This window comes from Muscardinus avellanarius (assembly GCF_963383645.1).
Source record: "Muscardinus avellanarius genome assembly, chromosome: 2".
Lineage (NCBI taxonomy): Eukaryota > Metazoa > Chordata > Mammalia > Rodentia > Gliridae > Muscardinus > Muscardinus avellanarius.
In genome coordinates, this window is record NC_137787.1 from 20,760,333 (window position 1) to 20,786,918 (window position 26,586).

At 38.0% G+C, this 26,586-nt stretch overlaps 1 protein-coding gene across 2 annotated transcripts in view; it reads left to right on the forward strand.

Annotated features, from left to right (window-relative positions):
- Window positions 1-26,586, forward strand: part of USP37 (ubiquitin specific peptidase 37) — a gene marked incomplete at its 3' end in the record, with an annotated part of 80,080 nt that overhangs the window by 28,981 nt on the left and 24,513 nt on the right. For both annotated transcript variants that reach the window (XM_080689273.1, XM_080689274.1), the window contains exons 8-14: window positions 4,358-4,519; window positions 11,462-11,593; window positions 11,760-11,883; window positions 12,672-12,862; window positions 16,464-16,581; window positions 19,162-19,241; window positions 24,659-24,823. In XM_080689273.1, coding sequence (XP_080545399.1) covers window positions 4,358-4,519; window positions 11,462-11,593; window positions 11,760-11,883; window positions 12,672-12,862; window positions 16,464-16,581; window positions 19,162-19,241; window positions 24,659-24,823 — 972 coding nt within the window. The remainder of the gene's footprint in view (window positions 1-4,357; window positions 4,520-11,461; window positions 11,594-11,759; window positions 11,884-12,671; window positions 12,863-16,463; window positions 16,582-19,161; window positions 19,242-24,658; window positions 24,824-26,586) is intronic.

A 26,586-nucleotide genomic window follows, 5' to 3' on the forward strand; every position in this document is an offset into this window, starting at 1 on the left:
TTTCCAAATTGATGAGAAAACTAATATTGACCAAGCTAAAGCCATGAGGCATATAGCAGGAGTCAGGTATGGAGAGCTAAGATAATTAAAACCAGCATCAGATAAGTAATTAAGTTGAGCCCCCTCAGAACAGACACATCTGTATGGGGCTGAGTATCTAAAACAGAGCTCTGAGCTGGTAAACCAGACTGAAACATTTCTGAATGGCTACCTGGGGTTGGACCGTTAATGTCCTGCCTGCCTGATGTTCCTCAGGTAGAGAGTGAAGAAACAAAAATGGGATTTTCAATAGTTGGCATCTACTTCAATGTCACCTATATAGGGGCAAGAAATAATGAACTCCTAGTATATAGTCCTGTGCTAAGAGGAGGGAACTGTGAGCAGTTGACAAGAAAGTATGATGACGGAATGCAGCACAGTGAGGAGATGATAAATGTAAATGAAATCAAGAAACTTAAGTTGGCTTCTTGGTCTACCCTCCATGTCTTAATAGTATTTTGAAAGAAAATGATAAAGGCAAGGAAATTGTTAGAGAGATAATAAACAAAAATAATGAGAGTCCTCATAATGAAAAGCCACAACAAATACCAAATTAAAATACTTTTAAATTTTATGTTGTATAATATGATGGATAAAGAAAAATTTAAAGCTTCCAGAAAGAACAAAAAAAATGACCTCTATAAAAATGAAGCAGATGCCAGGCATGGTGGCGCACGCTTGTAATCCCCGCACTTGGGAGGTGGAGACAGGAGAATCGCACAGGTTCAAAGTCAGTCTCGCTGGCTTAAGAGACCCTGTTTCCAAATAAAAATATAAAAATAGGTCTGGGAATGTAGCCCAGAGGTAGAAGGGTTTCCAGGAACCCCAGTACCACCAAAATAAAATAAAATAAATAAATAAATAAATAAATAAATAAATAAATAAATAAATAAATAAATAATGGCCAGGCGTGGTGGTGCATGCTTGTAATCCTAGCATTCGGGAGGCTGTGACCAGAGGATCGCAGTTCGCGGACAGCCTCAGCTACTTAGTGAGGCCCTCTGCAACTCAGTGAGACCTGGTTTCAAAATAAAGGATAAAAAAAAAATAGGGCAGAGGGTGTAGCTCAGAGGTAGAATGCCCCTGGGTTCCATCGCCAGACCCGCAAGATAAATAAATAAATAAGCAGATTAACATTAGCAACAGTAATAGATATTAACAGTAATAGCATCTAAAAATTCTGTAATCATCTAAATTATATTTGAAGAATATAGACAAAGAATGCTATTTTTATTTCTTCTGTTTATTCATTCAAGTTGTACAGAGGGTTGAACCCAGAGGCATTCTATCTACGTAAGCTATACTTCTAGCCCTATTTTATTTTTTTATTTTGAAAAATGGTCTCACTAAGTTGCAGAGGGCTTCACTAAGTTGTTGAGCCTTTTTATTTTTAATCTTGAAAAAGGTGTTCCTCGGTTCCTAAGGTTGTCCTCAAACCTGTGATCCTCCTGTCTGAGTCTCCAGATACTGGGTTTATAGGCATACCGTGCTGTGCCTGGCTAAAAAACACTTTTCTAATTCCTATGGCAGAAGCAACCACTGTATTAACACCATCCAGGTTTATTTTATGTATATACATGCATTTTGATAGCTTTTCCTAAAAAAAGGGAGCTATAATAGGATTAAAAACAAAGAAATGAAATATTAGACAAGAAGAACAATAGTAGAGAAGCATACAAGAAAATTAAAATATTTATTTTTATTTTTTTATTTTGTCTTACTTGGGGGGGCTGGACCCCAGAGGCTTTCTACCTCTGGGCTCTACTCCCAGACTTATTTTACACTTTATTTGTAAACAGAGTCTCACTAAGTTGCTGAGAGCCTCACTAAGTAGCTGAGGCTGGCTTCGAACCTGTGTGATCCTCCTGTCTCAGCCTCTCAAGCGCAGGGATTACAAGCATGCACCACCATGTCCAGCTGGAAATTAAAATTTTTAAGTTCTTTTCTTTTTCATACTGGAGGTTGACCTCAAGTACATTCTACCTCCAAGCTATACCTTCAACCCATTTACCCATTTATCTATTTGTTAGTTGTTTTTTTTGTTTTTTTTTTTTTTGTGTGTGTGTGTGTGTGTGCTGGGGGTGGAACCCAGGGGATTTTCTACCTTAGGGCTATACTCCCAGACCTATTTTTTATACTTTATTCAGAAACAGGATCTCACTAAGTTGCTGAGAGCCTCACTAAGTAGCTGAGGCTGGCTTTGAACCTGTGCGATCCTCCTGTCTCGCCTCCCAAATGCTGGGATTACAAGTGCACCACCATGACTGGCTTCCAGGCCAATTTTTTTATTCTTTATTTTGAAACAGAGTTTCACTAAGTAGCTGAGACTATCCATGAACTAGGCTCCTCCTCTCAGCCTCCCAAGTACTGAGATTACAAACATGCCCCACCAAGCCCAGCTCTACTGGGTCTTGCTAAGTGGCTGAGCTTGCCCTCGAACCTGCAATCCTTTTGTCTCAGCCTCCCAAGTGTGGGATTACCACCACCATACCTGGCATAAATAAATTTCTTATTTGAAAAGAGGCTTCGCCAGGCGTGGTGGCGCACGCTTGTAATCCCAGCGCTTGGGAGGCTGAGACAGGAGGATCGCACAGGTTCGAAGCCAGCCTCAGCTACTTAGTGAGGCTCTCAGCAACTTAGTGAGACTCTGTTTCCAAATAAAATATGAAATAGGTCTGGGAGTGTAGCCCAGAGGTAGAAAGCCCCTGGCTTCCACCCCCAGTACCAACCACCAAAAAAAAAAAAAGAAAGAAAGAAAAGAGGCTTCAATTAACTTAAGTAGAAATCTCAAATAATTAAAGATTGCTTCCACTTCTGGCTAAGATGAACTTTTAAGGGATGTCCACTTAAATTTTTCTAAAAGAATATGTTATTTCCAAACTTAACAGAGGGAAAAAAATGAAATAATAGTCATTGTGGAGGTAAGAAAGGAGAGATGAGGGAACAGAGAAGATGTGAGACAGGCAGTACATAGTAGAATTTAAGTTATAAATCCAAATCAGTAATATTATCGTGTAAATATAACATATACCCACTTATATAAATGTACTAAGCATTCCAATTAAAGAAAAATATATACTTGATTATAAGGAAAAAATTTATATGCTATGTAAAAGGGAACCCGGATAGAAACAGGAATTTCATACATTATAGTTTAAAGGTTCATAGTAAAGGGTGGAATTAATAGCTAATGGCAGCTTTTAGGGTAGAGGAATGAGGTTTTGATTGGTTTTGAAATTAATGGTTATTGTACCATAATTTATAAATCTTTAAGTTCTACATTTGATTTTGATGTATGTTTTCCATATGAATGTTCTATTTCACAATGTTTTTATAAGTATAAAAACAAACTGACTAATATATTGCTTAGCCACACAAAAAAGTAATTTGGGGGCAATTGGTTTTCCATATAGAAAAGTAAATCATGGAGCCAGACAAGTATGTACCTATAATCCTAGCTACTCCTGAGGATGAGCCAGGAGGTTCTCGAGGTTGAAGCCAGCCTCAGCAACTTAACAAGGACCTAACTCAAAATAGAAAATAAGAAGCCAGGCGTGGTGGCACATACTTGTAATCCCAGCACTTGGGAGGCTGAGACAGGAGGATCGCACAGGTTAGAAGCCAGCCTCAGCTACTTAGTGAGGCTCTAGGAAAATTTTAAATGAAAATTAAAAATGCCTTCAACATTTCTACTTCTAAACATGAACTAGAGGACCTTCTCAAGGAGATGGGTAAAAAATATGTTATTATTTATAATAGTGGAAAGAACTGTGTAAATCTGTTCAAGACTAGGTAAGGCCAGGTTTGGTGGCACATGCTCATAATTCCAGTACTTGGAAGGCTGATCTCAGGTTCACGGCCAGCCTCAGTAATTTAGGGAGACCCTGTTTGAAAATAAAGGAATAAAATAGAGCTGAATAATATAAATAAATAAATAAATAAATAAATAAATAAATAGGTGTAGCTCCGAAGTAGAATGCCCCTAGGTTCCATCACCATTACCACACACAAAAAAATAAGACTAGGTAAAGTGATGTGTGATATTTATAAAGTAGATCAAAGTGAATAAAAAAGTACAACTATACAATTTGTCTGAGCCATTAACTTGAATTACTTTGATTGTGGCTTAAATATGTACACTATTATAGACCTCTTCTGTTCTCTCTCTGTAGACTTCCTAATTTACATTTGTGAGTTTTTCTCAAGTGATTATTACCAGTATTTTCCTGTATTTTAAGATTTTTCTTCCTAAATTAACTGAATCTATTAGGGGAAATTTTTATTATGCTGCTTCCTTATCTATTCTTTTTCTTTATAGGACTAATGTTTCAAGCCAGACTCCCTCTGCCAAAAGAAGTTTGGGATTTCTTCCTCAGCCAGCTCCTCTTTCTGTTAAAAAACTGAGGTGTAACCAGGATTACACTGGCTGGAACAAACCAAGAGTACCCCTTTCCTCTCACCAACAGCAACCACTGCAGGGGTGGGTAAATTCTTTTACTTTCTTTTTTATAAAATGATTCAACTAGCTGGGCATGGTGGCACACACCTGTAATCCCAGTACTTGGGAGGCTGAGACAGGAGGATCGCACAGGTTTGAAGCCAGCCTCAGCTATTTAATGAGGCTCTCAGCAACTTAGTGAGACCTGTTTCAAAATAAAATATAAAGTAGGTCGGGGGTATAGCCAGGAGGTAAAGGCCCTTGGGTCCCATCCCCAGGACCACACACACAAAAAAGATTCAACTAAATTATGCTTTGTTATTAAATTGGTAGGAACCACATTAATTATAATTCTAAAGTATTTAGAAATTAGATCAATAGAAAACATTTAGAAAATAGATCCATAAATAATGCTATGTCCATTATTGGGTGTCCAAACAAATTTTGCACTTTGAAACATATGTAATATTTGTTTTAAAGGAAAAAAATTATGTTCTTCAAACCCATACACTTTATGCTACTAGTAAGGCACTTTCAACATTAAGTTTTCAATATATTCATCCTACTTCCTTTATGATTATATTTTTATTAAACACAAAATAAGATCATTATATAATAACTGTAATAATAGCTGCCATACCTAAAATGTTTATAATGTGTCAGACACTGTGATAAGTGTTTAAATTGTCTCCTTTAAACTTTTGTAATATGCTTGTAAGATATTAAAAATCTTCTTTTATAGATAAAGTAACTAAGAGTTAGTGAAGTTAAATTACTCAAAATAATACAGTTGGTAGGACCTTAGTGATAAATCCAGGCAACTGGACTTCAGTTGAATTCTTAAGCACTCTTCTATATCATTTCTGTGTTCTCTGAATTTTTTACTTAATCCAGGCTAAAATAAATATTCTTATACACATATATGTATATTTTCTAATGTTTGAAGCTTTTCTATAGGATAAGTTCTTGAATTTGTGATTACTCTTATCAAATCTACCAGTTTATTGGTTTTTAATGTCATTCAGATTATTGCTTTCATACCAGGTTTAAACTCACCACTGTACTGAGTGGTGTGTGCCAATTTGACTTATCCACAGTAGTTCTTATGCTTAATATGTTAGCAGAAAACATCATAAAATTTGCAATGAAAACGTTTCACTTTTCTCTTTGCTTACTTCTTTCTTTCTTTCTTTCTTTCTTTCTTTCTTTCTTTCTTTCTTTCTTTCTTTCTTTCTTTCTTTTTTCTGGTGGTACTGGGGTTCCTGGAAGCCCTTCTGCCTCTGGGCTACACTCCCAGACCTATTTTATACTTTTTAGTTTGGAAACAGGATCTCTTAAGCCAGCACGCCTGGCTTCGAACCAGCGCGATCCTCTTGTCTCCGCCTCCCAAGCGCGGGGATGACAAGCGTGCGCCACCACGCCCGGCCCTTACTTGTTTCTTTTTTGCCTTTTCTGCTGTCTTCAATTCAATACTTGGCCTTCTAATATTTGCCTTCTAATTCAATACTTGGTTTCCTTTGATCTTCATTTTCTTTTGTCTCATTTTAATATTTTTTGTCTCCTTACCAGACATTATTCTTACATTGGTCTCATTTTATGACCATTCTTATTCAGGTCTTGCCTCTACTTTGCCCTCATGTGTCTTATTTTCCTATTGCCTCCTCTTGTGTATTCTGTTGTTTATATCTGGTTTTATTACTTACTTCCTCCAGACTCTTTTGACAACTTTATGAATTGCCTACCCTTGGTGCTTATGGCTCCATCAATATTTCTTTCAGAAATGAAAGAAATTTCTGAAAGAAATACTGTAATACTGTAATACTCTAGAAATACATCTTTACTCTTTCACACCTCTTTCAGGAATAATGTTTCAAGTAGTGTATGTTCTCAAGAACAAGAGCTCTTTAAAAAAAAATCCAAGTAGAAAACTGTCTAGAGAACAACGGAGTGCATTCCTAGCACACATGAGGCCCTAGATTTCATCCCCAGCACCATAAAAATAAAGACATCAATGGCATGTGTGAAAAAAAACATGCATAGTTTATGTTGCACCATTATTAGGAAAGACAATATTGTCACCTCCAAACTACCATCTAAATAGAAAAGCGAGCCAGGTGTGGTGGCGCACACTTGTAATCCCAGCATTCCGGAGGCTGAGTCTGGAGGATCATGGTTCACGGACAGCCTCAGCTACTAAGTGAGGCCCTTCCCAACTGTGTGAGTCCCTGTCTCAAAATAGAAAGAATAAAAAAATAAGGCGGGAGGTGTCGCTCGAAGGTAGAATGCCCTAGGTTCCATTCCGGGTACCAAAAAAAAAAAAAAAAAAAAAAAAAAAAAAAAAAAAACGAGTAGAAAAGCAAACCAAATCCCTGCAATGCTCCTTTTTCCCACTGAATACCAAGCTTGCAGATGCTAAGGGTTAGGGTTAGGAGGTTTAAGAAATTGCATGAAAAGAATATATAGAAGAGGAAAACTTAGATGAAAAAAATCACTCCCAGAAAGATAAAATCAAATACTAAGTATCAGAATGCTGGGTATAGGTTTAGGTCTTGTTACTTCATAGCACTGGTTGTAGGGAAAGAGCTTGAAAGTAAATAGTAGAAGTGTCAGCCTTAAAGTTTGTGTGTGGGGGGTTGTTTTTTTGGTTTTTTTTTTTTTTTTTTCAGTACTAGGGATTGAACCCAGGGTCATTCTACCTCTGAACTACACCCCCACCCCTATTTTTTGTTCTTTATTTTAAAACAGGGTCTCACTGAGATGCAAAGGGCCTCACTAAGTAAGCTGAGGCTGGCTTCAAACCACCATCCTCCTGTCTCAGCTTCCCAAATGCTGGGATTACAAGAGTGCACAACCACGCCTGGCTAAGGAATCATTATTTCGCCAAGCTTGGTGGCACACTCCTATAATCCCAGTACTTAGGAGGTTGAGACAGGAGGATCAAGGGTTTGAAGACAGCCTCAGTTACATACTGCACACAGCGAGACCATATTTTAAAACAAAACATAGGAAGGCCTGGGGGTATAGCTTCAGTACCCATTAACATGCGTGCACACACACACACACACACACACACACACACACACACCATTATTTATAGGGGAGAATCAGCCAAATCTAGAGATTTGGTTTAGAAGCAAAAGAAAATGAGAGAAGATTAAGGATTATATCAAAATGAAAGAGAAATAGGGCATGCCAGCCCTCATCCTCCTCTCTTACCACCACTAACACCACCATCACCCATTAATAGAACTGCACTTGACTAACTGAAGAGGGTACGCTTCAATTAGAAATTGTATCCACAAACTGAATAAGAATATATTATAAAAAAAAAAGCCACTTCTGGGCCAAAAAAAAAAAAAAAAATTGTAAGAAAAGAGAAAACACTAATCAAAACATGTTAGCTGGTGAAATGTGTACTCCAAAAACCAACCATGAACTAAACTGATAGTTTACTTGAATGAAATATTCTCAAACAAGTATTTGAAAGTATGAAAAAAAATTCATGAATCAAGAATTCAAAATAGTATCAACAACAGACAAATAGGGAGAAATGAAATGACAATTGCATTAACTCAGACAAAATGACAACAGCAATATCGTATCAAACATGAAGTGTAAGGAAAAATAAATTTAAAATTTATAAATAGCCCATCAATTTATAAATTTAAAATAATTTTAAAATTTAAAATAGCCGGTCGTGGTGGCGCACGCTTGTTAGCCCAGCATTTGGGACACTGAGACAGGAGGATTGTGGTTTGTGGACAACCTCAGTTACTTATGCCCTTGGCAACTCAGTGAGACCTGTTTCAAAATAAAGAATAAAAAATAGGGCAGGGCGTGTAGCTCAGAGGTTGAATGCCCCTGGGTTCCATTCCCAGACCCACACACACCAAAAAAATTTAAAGTCAAAACTTAGTACCTAGTTTTGAAGGAAAACAAAACTCTGAGATAAAGTGAGAAGTACAGAAGATCTTAGAGAAAGTGGCTAAACTGGAGAGTGGGCAAAGAAGGTTTCATATTACATATAATTAAGAGGACCTGAAGAAGAAAATCAAAACACTGAAATAGAACCGTTGTCTGTAGCCATACCACCCTGAACATGCCCGATCTCGTCTGAAACAGAACCATTATTGACTACTGTAACCCAAGAAAACGTCCCAGAAACGGAAACCTTGACTCTATTAAAAGGTCCCTCCGGGTACCTGAGAAGTTGGAATGGAAGGATGCACCTCTCAGGACCGAACGTGTACTTTGTGAAAAGGCAGAATCCTCAGTTCCTTTGCCAAAAAGATGGTTTAGTGGGTGGGTCGGGCTGGAGGTTGAAATCTAGGGGCATTCTACCTCAGAGCTGTGCCACCACCCCAGCCCTTTTTATTTTCTTTTTTATTATTTGTTAAATATATTTAAATATATATTTGTTTAATATGTAAATATATATTTTAAATTTTTATTTATTTCATATATATACATATATCATGAGGTGGAACCCAGGGGCTTTCTACCTCTGAGTTATAATTCCAGTCCTTTTTTTTTTTATTCTGAAACAAAGTCTTGGTAAGTTACTGAAGGTCTCACTGAATTGTTGAGGCTGGCCTCAAATTTGCAGTCCTTCTCTCTCAGCCTCCCAAGTACTGGGATTACAGGTGTGCACCACTATGCCAGCTTTAATTTTTTATTTTGAAACAATAATACCTTGCTATGGTTGTCCTCAAACTTGTTATTCTCTTTAGCAAGACTCCAGCAACTCTTACCAAGGCCCTGTTTCAAAACAAAAACTAAAAAGGGTTAGGGGTGTATCTTAAAGGTAGAATGCCACTGTGTTCCACCCCCAGTACCACAGAAGCAAATAAGAATTCTCTCAAAATAAAATAAACTGTCAAAACAGGTTAATGCCAGGATTGCAAGTTGCTGAGGCTGGTCTCAAACCTATGAACCTCCTGTAATCCTCCTGTCTCAGCCTCCAAGAACTGGAATTACAGGCCTGTACCACTGTACCCAGCTATTTTGCTGAATTAATAGGTTTAAGGACAAAATTTGTATTTTACTACTCATAGATCTGAAAAAAACTTTTGATAAAATCAACACCCATTTCTGATAAAAAAAAAAAAATCACTTCAAGCCAGGTGTGGTGGCACATACTTGTCATCCCAGCATTCGGGAGGCTGAGACAGGAGGATCACGGTTCACGGCAGCCTCAGCTACGCAAGCCCTTTGCCACTCAGTGAGACCCTGTTTCAAAATAGTTCAAATTAGGGCTGGGGCGTACCTTGGATGTAGAATGGGTTCCATCTGCAGTACCGCAAAAAAAATCACTTCAGAACATAAGAATTAATTGGTGGATATTTTCTTACCCTGATAAATACATACCTCAGTCCTAAAACCATCATTTTACTTAAGTCAGGAACAAGTCATGGATGTCTATTATTTTTACTTCATCAGTGCAACTATATGAGGAAAAACAAATAGAAGCTTAGTTGCAAATGAAAAACCTGGAAACTTTAGAAAATCAATGATAAAAGTGATTTAAGTGGCCTGTGTTTGTGTTCCCAGTACTTAAGGCTATGTCAGGAAGATCACAACTTTGAGGCCTGATTTGGCAATATATTTATTTATTTATTTATTTATTGCAGCACTGGAGATGGAACTCAAAGACATTCTACCTCTGAGCTATGCCTCCAGCCCTAATTTTATTCTTTATTTTGAAACAGGGTCTTACTAATTAATTAATAATTTTGTGTGTGTGGTACTGGGGGTGGAACCCAGCGGCATTCTACCTCTGAACTTCACCCCTGTTTCTATTTTTTATTCTTTATTTTGAAACAGGGTCTCACTGACTTGCACAGGGCCTCACTAAGTAGCTGAGGCTGTCTGCAAAACCCAATCCTCCTGTCTCAGCCTCCCAAGTGTTGGGATTACAGGTGTGGACGGCCACCCCTAGCTTAAAATATTGGTAAATTTGACTGTACAAAAATTAGATTTTAGTTGGGCATGATGCTACATGCCTGTAATCCCTGTACTTGAGAGGCTGACACAGGACAATTGAAAATTTGAGACCAACCTTGGCAACTTAGTGAAACCTTTTTTCAAAATAAAAAATAAATAGGTCTGGTAGTATATATCAGAGGTAAAATGCCCCTGTATTCAATCCCCACTACAAAAAAACAAATTTTGATTTTGCAGCTACTCTTATTAGCATACACCTATAATCCCAGTACTTAGGAGACTGAAACAAGATCGTCAGTTTGAGGCCAGTGCGTGAAAACTTAGCAAGATCTTATTCCAAAATAAACAGAGTATCACTCAGGTAGAGTGCCACTGAGTTCCATAAAGTACCACACAACAAAATATTTTTCATAGCCAAATATATGCACAAAGGCAAATGATTAATTGGGAGTAAATTTTTTCTACAAATATTATAAATAAAGGGATGGTGTTTCTTGTCTGCAAATAATGTTATAAATTGAGGGGAAAGAAAGGTAATAAGCCTACTGGAAAGTATCTAGTTCTCCATTAGATGAAACTCAATTATAATAAAAACAATGGTTCTCAAAGTTGTTCTAAATCAGCATTATGTGCTTCATCTGATAATGTATTGAAATGCTCTCCCCCCCCCTTTCTGTCTAGTTTCCTGAATCAGAAACTCTGGGGTTGGGGTCTAATAATGTGTAGTTTAGTACGCCCTCCAGAGCCAAGCATGGTGGCACACATTTGTAATCCCAGTACTTGGGAGGCTGAGACAGGAGGATCACAGGTTTGTGGCCAGCCTCAGCTACTTAGTGTGGCCCCCACAACTGAGTGAGACCCTGCTTCAAAGTAAAGAGTAACAAGTAAGGCGAGGGGTACAGGTTCAACCCTTGGGTTCCGTCCCCAGTACTGCAAATAAAATAAGCAAGCCCTCTAGGTTTTCAGATACATGTGAAAGTGTTGAATCTCTTTATACTGTGATTCTGAACATACCTCAAGTACTGTTTCTTTTATTTTCAGATTCTCCAATTTAGGAAATACATGCTATATGAATGCTATTCTACAGTCTCTTTTTTCACTCCAATCATTTGCAAATGACTTGCTTAAACAAGGTATCCCCTGGAAGAAAATTCCACTCAATGCACTTGTCAGGTAATGTTACATGCTTACTAAGTAACCACTTACCTCACTGATTATAGAATAATGGACTTTCAGACAATTAAAATTTTATGTGCCATTGTTAATAATTAGTTTTTTAAAATATCATGCCATCAGTGTTTTGTAAAACATGTTAACCTTATCTTTTTTGTTTTGCCAGACGCTTTGCACACTTGCTTGTTAAAAAAGATATCTGTAATTCGGAGACCAAAAAAGATTTACTTAAGAAGGTTAAAAATGCCATTTCAGCTACAGCAGAGAGATTCTCTGGTTATATGCAAAACGTAAGTGCTAAGTATTTGGGCGGGGGGGGGGGGGCGCTGGGCTATACTCCCAGACCTATTTTATATTTTATTTGGAAACAGGGGCCTCATCAAGTTGCTGAGAGCCTCACTCAGTAGCTGAGACTGTCTTTGAACCTGCATGATCCTCCTGTCTCAGCCTCCCAAGCACTGGGATTACAAGTGTGCACCACCACGCCCAGCTGCTAAGTATTTTAAATGTTTTAGAGATTTGAGAAGTTGAAATTATTTAGTATATAACATAATTTATATCTTTAAATGGGATGGGTAGTGTGGTCATAGTGGATTGAAAAATCTGAGGAGTTGTACTTTGACTATAAATAGTCAAGCTTTAGTATGAATTTTCTGCTTATTTTATATTTTAATATATAGGTGTTGTGTGTCAGTGAAAAAATAGCTTTCTTTCAGCAAAGTGAAATCATTGACTCAGTTAGTCTAACACCACTGAGTAGTTAAGAATATAAAACCTGTCTTTATTGTTGTTTAGAGTTGTCTAATGTTACTTGTGTTTTTGTGGTTCTGGGGATTGAACCCAGGTCTCTTGCATGCTAGGCAGCTGCTCTATTGCTGAGCTACATATATTCCTAGACCTTGTCATTTGTTTTTACTCACAAACTATATATCCTTAAGTCCTTATTAGAACAAATTTAACCTTGTTCATATATTTGACCTTGTTGACTTCTAAGTCCATTAATTGTACAGATCACAATGTTAACCAGCTTTTTTTGTAAAATAAATATTTTGATCTGATGATTTTATTGTCTTACTAGGATGCTCATGAGTTTTTAAGTCAATGCTTAGACCAGCTGAAAGAGGATATGGAAAAATTAAATAAAACTTGGAAGACTGAACCTGTTCCCGGAGAAGAAAATTCACCAGATATTTCAGCTACCAGAGTATACACTTGCCCTGTTATTACTAATTTGGAGTTTGAGGTTCAACACTCCATCATTTGTAAAGCGTAAGTAGTTTATTCTAAGAAAAAAAAATTTTTTTTTTTTTTTTTTTTTTTTTTTTTTTTTTTTTACTATACTGAGGATTGAATCCAGAGGCATTTAGAGCTACACTCCCAGCCATATTTTTTTTTTTAATTTGAGTTGTTGTTTTTTTTTTCCTGTGTGGGTCTGGGGATGGAACCCAGAGACCATTCGACCTCCAAGCTACACATGCCCTGCCCTGTTTTTTTATTCTTTATTTGAAACAGAGTCTCACTAAGTTGCGGATTACCTCTCTACATAGCTGAGGCTGCCCACGAACTGCCATCCTCCGGCCTCAGCCTCCTGAATGCTGGGATTACAAGCATGCACCACCACACCTGGTGACAAAAACTTAATCCTCCTCATTCTTGATGGCTAGTTTTTAAACTTTTGTAATTCTTTTCAATAATGACTACAAAAGTTATTCACACTGACTTTCTACTTTGAATTCATTTATTTAGGGATGCAGGGTGAAATGCTCCAAGTTATATGTCCATGTATGTTTATAACATTTTGAATGTCACTATGATGTATAATTATAATGCACCAATAAAAGAAAAGATAGAAAAAAATTTCATTACACATCATTAGGACATCTATACCATACACTTCTTTTCCTTTTTTTTTTTCCCCCAGTACTGGGTATTGAACATTGGGGCATTCTATCATCAAGGTACACCCTTAGCCCTATTTCTCATTCTTTATTTTGAAACAGGGCCTCACTAAGTTGCAAAGTTGCAGAGTGCCTCACTAAGTAGGCAAGACTGACCACAAACCTAAGATGTTCCTGTTTCAGCCTCCCAAATACATAACATTTCTTTTCAAAAGATTTTATTTTGATTAGTTTTCCAGTTATCTTCAGGATATCTCTGAATAAAACTCTTTTCAGAGAGAATACAATTCTTCAGATCTCCTGTATATAAGTAAGAATTATTTTTGTGGCTTTCACACATGGCTTAATATAGAATTATAGAACCATATAGTCTTCCCCTCAACATATCATATATACTGCCCCTCTATATCCTGTGACTACTCATAGGAAACCTTCCTGGTAATCTTTTTCTTTCTGAAAATCTGTCGATTTCTTTTTTTGAGGGAGGGGGTAGAGGGTATTTAACCCAGAGGTGTTCTACCTCCAAGCTACACCTCCAGCCCTAGTTTTGTTGTGTTTTGTTTTGTTTTGAAATAGGGTCTTGCTAGGATGATGATAGTCTTGCTAAGTTGTCCTCAAACCTGTGATCCTTCTTTCTCAGACTCCCAAATACTGGGATTATAGGTGTGCACTCCCAAGCACATGGAGACACTGATAGAAGTAGCAGCTGCGCCGTGCCAGTGGGTACTCTGGCACTCTAATTGTACAGCAACCCAGTGTTGGACGTGCAGCTGAAGTGTGTTCACCAGCACAGTGAGTGCTGGCGTCATGAGGTACAGCTGCACCAGGCAGTCAGGCTGGGCAGTGGACGTGGTGTGGCACCTAGTTGGGAGTGGCATGAATAAGCTCCCAGCTCTTAGCTGGGGCTACTCTCCTTCTAGCTGCTTCGGTTCCTTGTCATGTGCCCTCCCCTGCAAGCAACGCGCGATGCCGCTTTATTTTTTAAGCCAGCGGGAGCACCTTTCTCCCAGGCTTCCTGTGGTTTTTTTGCCCTCTAGAACCAGATTAAAAGGGCTTCTTTGGTTTGATCAGACCCACGCAGATAATCTTATTACTAAAAGTTAAAATTAGTAACCTTTGGGAGGCTGAGACGAAAAGATTGCAGGTTCATGGCAAGCCTCACTAAGCCCTTTACACCTTAGTGAGACCCTGTTTGAAAATAGAATAAGGCTGGGGGAGCCAGTCATGGTGGCACACACAGGTAATCCCAGGACTTGGGATGCTGAGATAGGAGACTCATGGGTTCACAGGCGTCCTCAGCTACTGAGGCCCTCGGCAACTTAGTGAGACCCTATTTCAAAATAAAGAATTAAAAATAGGGCTGGGGGTGTAGCTCAGAGGAAGAATACCCCTGGGTACAATTTCTAGAACCCTCCCCAAAAACTTCAATTATATCTGCTCTGCAAAATTTCTTTAGACAAGATAGAGTGGCATTATCATAGGAGTGACCACTCATTGATCAACACAGGTTCTATTCACATTCGAAGGATATGAAATTATACAAAAGGCAAGGGTTACCTTAGAATTCTGCCTGTCAGGTCCTCAGCAAATATTTGTTGAGTGAAATTTATACTTGTACCCCTAGTCTTTAACTGTGTCAGTAAGGAACTGGGGCTCAAAGTCGAATATTACTAAAAGCACTGAAAAGAGGACAAATAAAAAGCATCAACTAAAACTATAAAAAGAATACATTTGCTTTCAGGTAAATAAGGTGTGTTGATCTTTGAGCCCATTTTTTAAAATTCTGTACACATAGGCCGGGCATGGTGACGCACGCTTGTAATCCCCACACTTGGGAGGCGGAGACAGGAGGATCACGCAGGTTCGAAGCCAGCCGTGCTGGCTTAAGAGACCCTGTTTCCAAAAAAATAAAAAAATAGGTCTGGGAGTGTAGCCTGGAGGTAGAAGGGTTTCCAGGAACCCCAGTATCACAAAAAATAAAAAATAAAAAAATAAAATCTATACACATATTTTCAGTATATTCAAATGATTCTACTGCCTGGCAGAAGTGCTTATATATGTACACTGGGAAGACATAGAATTTTTTAGAACAGTATTGTTCATGTAGCCAAAATTTAAATATCTATTTGTAATTATATGGATAATTATGAAATATACAGGTCGATACTAAACAACAATGAAAATGTGCTGTGGTCAAGCACAACAGAGTTGAATCTTAATCATGTTAAAAAGACCAGTAATAAGAAGATGTAGTGTATGATTCCATTATATAAATTTCAAAAACAGACACCATAATGTTGGAATTTAAAGGAATGGTTATCTGTTTTTTCCTTACTACCTGGTACTAGGGATTGAACCCAGGAGCAGTCTTCCTCTGAGCTACACCCCCAGGCTCATTTTATATTTTGAACAGGGTCTTACTAAGTTGCAGAGGACCTCACTAAATTGCTGAGGCTGGCCATGAACCTACAATCCTCCTGTCTTGGCCTCCCACGTGCTGAAATTATAGGCACGCACCACTGTGCCCAGTTAATAGTTACCTTTTGTGGGAAGAAACAGCAGTGATTGGGGAAGGGGTGTTTGAGGAGACTTATAGGGTGTTCAGAGTGTTCCCTTTGTTGATCTGAGTGGTGACTGTAGGTGCGTTAACTCTAATAACTTACCCAACTGTACAAGTGTGACCTGTATGCTTTTCTGCACATGTTATACTTTAGTTTTAGGGTTTTGAAAATATAAAAACTTTAAAATTAGCATTTTAAGGAAGTACTTAAAATACTTGCAATTGATACCTGTATTTAATAAGGGTTAAAGTAAGCATGAAAAAGTCTTAAATGTCTGTCTCTTATACCTTTTCATAGTGTATCAGCACCATAAGTTCTGTTAAGGGAACAATGTTGGAAGTATATTTTTGTTTCAAGTATACTTGCATTTTTATATTGCTATATATATTTATATTTGTCTTTTTTTTTCAGATGTGGAGAGACTATTCCCAAAAGAGAACAGTTTAATGACCTCTCCATCGACCTTCCTCGTAAGAAAAAGCCACTCCCTCCTCGTTCAATTCAAGATTCTCTTGATCTTTTCTTTAGAGTAAGTAATATATTTGGTATTTTCACATAACTAAATTTTATAAATCAGCCGGGCGTAGTGGCACATGCTTTTAATCTCAGTGTTTGAGAGGCTGAGACAAGAGTATCCCGGGTTTGTAGCCAGCCTCAGCTACTTAGACTCTCAGCAACTTAGTGAGACCCTGTTTCAAAATAAAGAACAAAAATAGGGTGTAGCTTGGAGATAGAATGCCATTGGGTTCAATCCCTGGTACCGCAAAAAAAAAAAAAAAAAATTAGGTAATTGTGTTTGAAGTTGGTTTCTTCAAGGCAGAGTTTCAACTAAATTGTTTGCAGAAAAAAAATTTATTTTTGTTTATTTTTATTTTTATTTTTTGGTGTTACTGGGGTTCCTGGAAGCCCTTCTACCTCCGGGCCACACTCCCAGACCTATTTTATATTTTTTGAAACAGGGTCTCTTAAACCATCATGGCTGGCCACGAACCTGCGCGATCCTCCTGTTTGCGCCACCACGCCTGGCTAGAAAAAAAATTTTAAAGTATAAATAATATGTATTTTGCAAAGCTTGATAAATGAAGTATTCTAGACAACCTTAGAAGTGGTTCATTATTTGTAGACAGATATTTTGACATGAAATGCTGGAATTTGATAACAGGAATAAAATTTGGAGGTACTATATAAGTTGGTATATTAGAAGCTGAGGAATGCAAAAATACTCAGTATTTTCTTAGGTTATATGTATCCTGATATGAATAGAAAGAAAGAATTATGTTTATACAAAATTCTAGATAAATATTTGTGTCTATAAAGTACTTTCACAGATACTCAGAAAGTTTGTGGGGCTCCAGGCATAGTGGCGCATGTCTGTAATCCCAGTATTTAGGAAGCTGAGACAGGAAGACTCTAGGTTCAAGGCCAACCTCTGCAACTTAGGCTCTTCAAAAGAAATAAAACAGGACTGTGGTTATAGCTCAGAGGTAGAATGCCCTTGGATTTAATCAGATCTGCTGTTTAGTAGACCTTAACTAATGGAAACTTCCTAGTATCCTTCTCTTTTATATAATAATGGTTCTTGTTTTTTGTATTTTGTTTTTCTACCTCTGGGCTACACTCCCAGACCTATCTCTGCTCCCAAGCACAGGAATTACAAGCGTGTGTCACCATGCCCGCCACTAATAATGGTTCTTGTTTTGTAGCAAATTGCCTGGGTTGACTTCCTAAGGTTTAACAAGTTCCTGTTCTTTAAATATAAATATTAATCTCCACCCAAGATAAATACTCTTTGGGAGGAGGTCTTGTTTTAGTCATTCTGTCTTATTCCTGTTATGATCGGAGACTGAAGATTTTTCTTTGTATCCTTATCCTCATTTTTTAAAGATTTTATGTTTCAGTTTTCTCTAGGTAATAATATCCAATTCAAACTTTGGTCCTTTAGAGCAGTTTTCTTAGTGGGCTGTCCCCAGAAAATTGAGCTCCATTATGGGAAAGGAAGGGGTAGCATTACACCTTCCAGACCAGGAACTCTGCCAACCTGAGGGCGATCTCTGCTCTAGCCAAATGCTAAAGTCTGGGTATACTCCTGGCAGCGGTTCCTGTGTGTCCATGGGTAAAGTTTGAGAATCTGGTTCGTTCGTTCTTTCTTTCTTTCTTTCTTTCTTTCTTTATTTATTTATTTATTTATTTATTTATTTATTTATTTTTACAGTACTGAGGCTTGAACCCAGGGGCATTTTACCTCTGAGCTACACCTCCAGCCCTATTTTTTATTCTTTATTTTGAAACAGGGTCTCACTAAGTTGTGAAGAGCCTCACTAAGTAGCTGACACTGGTGAACCCACAATCCTCCGGTCTCAGCCTCCCAGGTACTGGGATTACAAGCATGCACCACTACATCTGGCTTTCAAGAATCTGGTATTTTATAAGTCTAGTTACTATCATAAATTGAGATGTGTCCTTGGTTAAAAAAAATAGAAATTCTGAATTCTGAAATAGGATATTAAACCATAACTTTTATAGATTAGATCTCATTTGGGTGATTCTTGTTGCTCAAGACTTTGTTTTCTTTTGTGGTACTGAGATGGAACTCAGAAACTTTCTACCTCCGGGCTACACTCCCAGACCTATTTTATTTTATTTTATTTTATTTTATTTATTATTATTATATATATATATATATATATATTTTGGTGGTGGTGGTACTGGGGATGGAACCCTTCCGGGCTACACTCCCAGACCTATTTTATATTTTATTTGGAAACAGGGTCTCTTAAGCCAGCTAGGCTTGCTTCAAACCTGCGCAATCCTCCTGTTTCAGCCTCCCAAGCACAGAAATTACAAGCTTGCGCCTCCACTCCCAGCATATTTAAAAATTTTATTTGGAAACAGGGTCTCACTAAGTTGCTGAGAGCCTCACTAAGTAGCTAAGGCTGGCTTTGAACCTGTGCAATAAGCATGAGCCACCATGCCCAGCTAAGACAAAAATGTAAGCTGGTTTCAAATTGTCTTTTCACTGAATAAGTAACACTAGAGAAGATTATTTGTATTTAATGAGTTAATACTGATTCAACTTTTTGCTTCTTATTTTTTCTTCTTATCTTTATAGGCAGAAGAACTTGAATATTCTTGTGAAAAGTGTGGTGGGAAGTGTGCTCTTGTCAGGCACAAATTTAACAGGCTTCCCAGGTAAATTTAATTGCGTTTTAAATTATGTGCACTTTTATTTTTATTTTTAAGTGTTTGTTATTATTTTATTGGTTCATTGTAGTCATAAATCTTAATTGGGTACAAGATGGTAGAGGCACACGTCACTCATTTAGCCCTTCCCCAATTCCTACCTTATTTCCTCACCTCTCCTTCCTTCTCATGTTTGGCTTAGTGACTGACTTTGATATGTTTGTGAATGAACATTTTGTACATTAGGGGATTTTCTTCTTCCCCCCCCTCCCACCCCTCTCAGATCACCTTATTTGCTAGTGTGTACTTTTTTTTAAGCACATAAAAATAGAAATGAAGCTTACTGGAACAAATTGGTTAAGGAGATCAGAGCTAAGATATGAAGAGTATAGAGAATTGAGAACTAAAATATATTTGCATAAGAAAGGAAATGGGTTTGGACTGTTGAAAAGGGTCTTGAGAGTCCCAAGAAGATAACAATAAAAGAGTGGAAGCCGGGCGTGGTGGTGGCATACACTTGTAATCCCTGGGCTTGGGATGCAGACAGGAGGATCACACAGGTTTGAAAGCCAGCCTCAGCTACTTGATTTTAGTGAGGCTCTCAGCAAACTTAGTGAGACCCTGTTTCCAAATAAAATATAAAATAGGTCTGGGAGTATGGCTGAGAGGTAGAAAAGCCACTGGGTTCCACCCCCAGTACCACAAAAAGAAAAAGAAAAAAAAAATGCAGTTAGTCAGGTGTGGTGGCACATGCTGGTGATCCTCAAGCCAGTCTCAGCTATTTTTTTTTTTTTTTTTTTTTTTTTTTTTGGTGGTACTGGGGTTCCTGGAAGCCCTTCTACCTCCCAGCTACACTCCCAGACCTATTTTTTTACATTTTTATTTGGAAGCAGGGTCTCCTAAGCCAGCACGGCTGGCTTCGAACCTGCGTGATCCTCCTGTCTCTGCCTCCCAAGCGCGGGGATTACAAGTGTACGCCACCACGCCCGGCTAGACCTTGTTTCTAAATAAAATATAAAATAGGTCTGGGAGTGTAGCCAGGAGGTAGAAGGCCTCTGAGTTCCATCCCCAATACCACCCAAAAAAAAAAAAAAAGAAAGAAAGAAAGAAAAGAATGCTGCTGGTGATATATAGCTTGAGGAAGGATCCCTTATCAAAAATTATTAGGACCAGAAGTGTTTCAGATTTGGGAATATTTGTGTATGCATAATGAGATTCTTGGGGATGGGACCATAGTCTAACCATAGAGTTCATTGACATTTCTTTATACACATAGCCTAAAGGCAGTATGAATGTTAGTAGGATCTTTTCAATTGGCCTGAGTTTTGACTGCTTCTCATCACATATGGTCAGGTGTATGAAGAATGTAGAGGATCAGGTGGATGCTCTAAAAGTTTCAGATTTTGGAGGATTTTGCGTTTTGAATTTTCAGATTAGGAATGTTTAAACTGAAATTTGTTGTTCTGTGTTGTACTGTAGCTTCCCTCTCATTCCATACTCAGTAAAAATCTCCTGCAGACATATAAATAAATGAGTATATGAAAATAAAATAGAGCCGGGCGAGGTGGCACAAACTTGTAATCTCAGCATTTGGGAGGCTGAGACAGGAGGATCCGGATTCGCAGCCAGCCTCAGATTAGTGAGGTCCTTTGCAATTCAGCGAGACCCTGTTTCAAAATAAAGAATTAAAATAGGGCTGCAGGTAGAATGCTCGGAGGTAGAATGCCCCTGGGTTTTATCCCCAGGACCACCAAAAAAAAAAAAAAAGAGAGAGAAAGAAAACAATAGAAAATATAACTTGGTGTGGTTTATGCATTTCTTATTTTCATAGGATCTTATAAGTTAGTAAGTTTCCTTTAATCATAATACAAATTTTCTGACATGGGAATGAGATTAATTCATATTGTATTAGCACATAAAATTAAGCTAAAGAAATTATGTGGTTATAAGACAGTTTTTAGTTCAAGTATAGATCTCAAGCACACACAGATTATTGTTTAACACAAAGTATTTATGTGGCACTTACCGCAGAGTGCTATACTTTCTTTTATTAGCTTCAATTTCCTATAAGTGTAGAATTTTTGGAACCTAGCCCCTAGACTAGGTCTTTTATATTCCATAATCTTTCTAGAAAGTATGTTTGTTTTTTTTAAGAAATTATTTATAAATCATAACAGTAAGCTGGGCGTGGTGGCACATGCTTGTAATTTGAGTATTTGGGAGTCTGAGACAGGAGGATAACAGATTAAAGGTCAGCCTCAACAAGTAGTAAGATTCTCAGCAACCTAGCATGACAGTTTCAAAATAAAAATAAAATAAGGCTGGGATGTGTAGCTCAGGAAAAATGTCCCTGAATTAAATCTCCAGTACCACACACACACACACACTAAAATAAATTATAGTATTATATTGACCATAGTTTATATTTTTTACTTCATAGACTTTGTTCTTTCATATATTTATGAATGTTTTGAGGCAAGAGAGAAGGAAGAAGAAATCCTCAGGCAAGGAATTGGTTGTTACCAGCAGTCACTGACTAAAGAAACAAGTGTACAGTTAAAAAGACTTGTTTGACCCCACAGGCTACAGGCTAGATGTCTCTTCCTTGTCCCATTCTCAAGCTGTTTGGTCTTTCAAATTGAGATGGTGAAGATTTACTGAGATTCTCATTGTTTTTCTTTTTTTTCTTTTTTTTTTTTTCTGGTAGATCACTTGTATCAAAGGTCAGTTTAGTCCAAATTTCCATGAAATAGAAGGCTCTCTACCTTAAATCATAACAGTTTTGTTCTATTTTTATTTCAATATTCAAAGCCACTCTACTTTTATTTGAAGGGCCAGATATCTTTGTCAGATCTGTTCACTTTTATTCTTCCTCACCATTACAGATCAGTGATTTGGATTACCATCCTCCATCTTACTGTTTCATATCACCCTTTATTTTGGTTAAAATTATTTGAAATTTTAAACTTTTTTGGTGTGTGTGGTATTGAGAATGAAACCCAGGTGCATTATACCTCCAAGCTACACCCCCAGCTTTTTTGTTTGTTTGTTTGTTTGTTTGGAACAGGGTCTCACTGAGTTGTAAAGGTCCTCACTAAGTGGCTGAGGCTGTCTGCGAACTGTGATCCTCCTGTCTTAGCCTCCCGAATGCTAGGATTATAAATGTGCTCCACCACACCCAGTTACTGAAATTTTAAAGTTTTTAACATCAGTTTGTATTTCCACATTGATTGAATCCTTATGTTCCTTGACATTGTGAATTTAAAACTCATATGAATTTAGCCGGGCGTGGTGGCGCACGCTTGTAATCCCCGCGCTTAGGAGGCAGAGACAGGAGGATCGCGCAGGTTCGAAGCCAGCCTCGCTCACTGGCTTAGGAGACCTGTTTCCAAATAAAAATGTAAAAATAGGTCCGGGAGTGTAGCCCGGAGGTAGAAGGGCTTCCAAGAACCCCAGTACCACCAAAAAAAAAAAAAAAAGAAAAAAAACTCCTATGAATTTAAAGATCATCATGCTTTCTAAAAGAGAAGTAAAATCAGTAATTTCAGTGAGCAAACTTAGGAGTTTATGGCTTCTGTGAAGGAGACATTGCAGGAAGAAAGGACAAAGTTCTCCATACATCAGACTTTTTTATTTCTACAACTGAAATTTTTCCCCATAGGATTTTATAGGGTTTTGTTGTTGTTGTTATTTTGTGTGTGTGTGTTTTGTTTTTTGTTTTTTGTGGTACTGGGGTTCTTGGAAACCCTTCTACTCCAGGCTACACTTCCAGACCTATTTTTATATTTTTATTTGGAAACAGAGTCTCTTAAACCAGTGAGGCTGACTTCGAACCTCCTGTCTCCACCTCCCAAGCGCGGGGATTACAAGCGTGCGCCACCAAGCCCAGCTCCCCATAGGATTTTGAGATTCAATTTTTAAAGTTTTTGTGAGCTCTAAAACAGTCTATCAGGCAGGGATTATGTTCTATACAAAAAGTAGAAAAGGTTACAATAGTAACTAGAAAGAATCAAGTGTTTCTAAATAGCTAAAAGCCTTTTCAGACTCATGACCTTGATTTGTCAATGCAGATATTTTGTACAATCATTTTGTAGGTGGAGACAATTTTATGGGGGGGGGGGTTCTCTTACAAAGCTTTCTCCAGAGAAAGTGCTTCTGAAAATTATCTCAAACTGGGTAAGGGAGGCTTGGAAGGCTGAGACAGGAGAATTGTAGATTCAGAGGTAGCCTCAGCAGTGTAATAAGACTCTCAGCAATCTAGTGAGACCTTGTTGCAAAACAAAATATAAAAATAGGACCAGGGATGTAGATTAGAGGTAGAATATCCCTGGATTCAATCCCCAGTACCTCAGAAAATAAATAGATTCGCTGGGTGTGGTAGTGCACGCTTGTAATCCCCACACTTGGGAAGTGGAGATAGGAGGATCGCGCTGGCTCAAAGCCAGCCTTGCTGGCTTATGAGACCCTGTTTCCAAATAAAAAAAACTATAAAAATAGGTCTGGGGGTATAGCCCAGAGGTAGAAAGGTTTCCAGGAACCCCAGTACCACTAAAAATAAATAAATAGTCTCTCAGCAACCTAGTGAAACCTTGTTGCAGAACAAAATATAAATAGGACCAGGGATGTAGATTGGAGATAGAATACTGTTGGATTCAGTCCCCAGTACCTCAGAAAATAAATAATTAAATAGATGGTCTGGGGGTATAGTTCCGAGGCAGAATGCCTCTGGGTTCAATTCTCAGTACCACACAAAAATAATAATTTAATGTTTACCATAAAAAAATAGGGCTGTGTAGCCCAGCATGGTGGGGCATACTTGTAATCCCAGCATTTGGGAGACTGAGCTTTCTGTAATTTAGTGAGACCTTGTTTCAAAATAAAGAATAAAAAATATAGGGCTGTGGGTTTAGCTCAGAAGTAGAATGCCCATGGGTTCCATCCCCAGTACCACACACACACACACACACACACACACACACACACACACACACACACACACAAATAGGGCTGTGTAACATTTCAGTTTAATAGACATTATTTTACTATGTGGTAAAGAACACCTATTTCCTTTTAAATCCTGTAACACTGAAGTAAATAATTTAAGGATTTAACCTAATATCAGTAACAACATCAAAAGTTTTGGTATTTTTGTCTCGTGTTTTATTTATTGGTATTTTTTTTTCTAGGAGCATTATAGTTTATTCAAAACTCTTTAATCTACCATTGTCCAAGTTTTGTTTTTATTTGTACTTACCTTTGTCCCTGGCACCTGGCAGGTATTCAGTGGATGTTTTTTGAAGATCTTTACTTTGGAAAAACATATTGTTTAAATCAAAGTTTGTCTAACATAGAGTGATCTCTTTTTTTAATTAATGAGGGTACTGCTAGTCTTACGTATCAATCAGTAGTTATCACCTCTTTTTCAGGATTCTCATTCTTCATTTGAAAAGATATAGCTTCAATGTGGCTCTTTCACTTAACAACAAGATTGGGCAGCAAGTCATCATTCCAAGATACCTGACCCTATCATCTCATTGCACTGAAAACACCAAACCGCCTTTTACTCTTGGTTGGAGTGCACAGATGGCAACGTAAGTCTTTAAAACACAGTGTCTATACTTTCCCTTTTGAAATGGGCTTTGGTATCCAATCAAAACAATGATTAAACTAGATAACATGCCTCCCTGGTAAAATCACACCAAGAAGGAGATTTCGCTTTTGCTTTATTTTGTAATTTTAGTGTTAAGTCACTAACCTATTGAGGTCATTGAAGAAATGCTTAAAATTCTTCAAAGTCTTAGCTGCCTTTCGTAATGAGGTACTTTTGAAGCGAGTGCTCCTATTCTTTGAGACGATTGGAAAAACATTTGATACCCTTTGAGAATATAAATCAAACTTGTGTGGTCATAAGAGTGTCTGGACACTAAAAATACTGGTTTCTATGTGTCTTCTCTGGAGGTTCTGTTTTCGTAGATAGACTAGGTCTGGGAAATCAGTGTTTTTAAGAAACACCTCAGTGTGCTCTGTGGGACATGCAAATTTGAGAAGGAGCATACTAGATGTCACAAAGAGAAAAGAAGTAATCTCCACTTTTAGATTGTTGTATCATGTATTCTGGGAAAACTATTGGACATCAAGCATGTTCTCCTCTTTTATGCATACTTATGTTACTTGGGAGCCATGTGCCGTAGTTCTTTTCTAGTATGGTAGAATCATAAAAAGGAGATTAAGTGACTTTTCTAGGGTCATACAGTTAGTAACTAGGAAAGCCAGGTTTCTTAGCTAAAATAGGATAGTGGACATTTTAGAAAGTGAGTGAATATTTGCCAGTATAAATTGATAGAGTTTTATAAAATGTATTTCCCTGCCAGACATGGTGGCATACACTTGTAATCCCAGTACTTGGGAGACTGAAATAGGATCGTGTAAGTTTGTAGCCAGCCTCAGCTACTTAGGCCCTCTGCAACTTAGTGAGACCCTGTTTCAAAATAAAATATGAAATAGGTCTGGGAGTATAGCCAGGGGTAGACGGCCCCTGAGTTCCATCCTCAGTAACATTAACACACACTAAAGTCATCAAGGGTCTACTAATAAAGGCATGTGCCCAGAGAGGTTTGCTTTTTTTTTTTTTTTTTTTTTTTGTGGGGGGGGGGTACTGGGGATGGAATCCAGGGGCATTTTACCTCCAAGCTACACCCATAGCTCTATATTTTGTTCTTTATTTTGAAACAGGGTCTCACTAAGTAGCTAAGGCTAGCTGCGAACCCTGATCCTCCTGTCTCAGCCTCCCGAATGCTAGGATTAGAAGCATGCGCCATCATGCCTGGCCTTACTCTTTATTTTTAAACAGGGTCTCACTGAGCTGCAAAAATCTCACTAAGTAACTGAGGCTGGCTGCAAACTGCAATCTTCCTGTCTCAGCCTCCCAAGTGCTGAGATTACAAGTGTGCGCCACCACCCCTGGCTTGGAGTGGCTATATTTGTGGTGTAAAATGTCGTCTGCTGGTGGAACTAGGGTTTTTGGGTGTTTTGTTTTTGTTTTTGTTTTTTTGTGGGTCTGGGGATTGGAACGCAGGGGCTTTGACCTCCGAGCCACACCCCCTGCCCTATTTTTTTTATTCTTTATTTTGAAACCGGGTCTCACTGCATTGCAGAGGGCCTCACTAAGTAGCTGAGGCTGTCCGCGAACCGCGATACTCCGGTCTCAGCCTCCCAAATACTTGGATTACAAGCGTGTGCCACCACGCCTGGCTTGAGTGTTGGTTTTTTTGTTGGTTTTTTGTTGTTGTTGTTGTTGTTGTTGTTGTTGTTTGTTTTTTGTTTTTCTCTGATATTATTACACCACAGATACAGG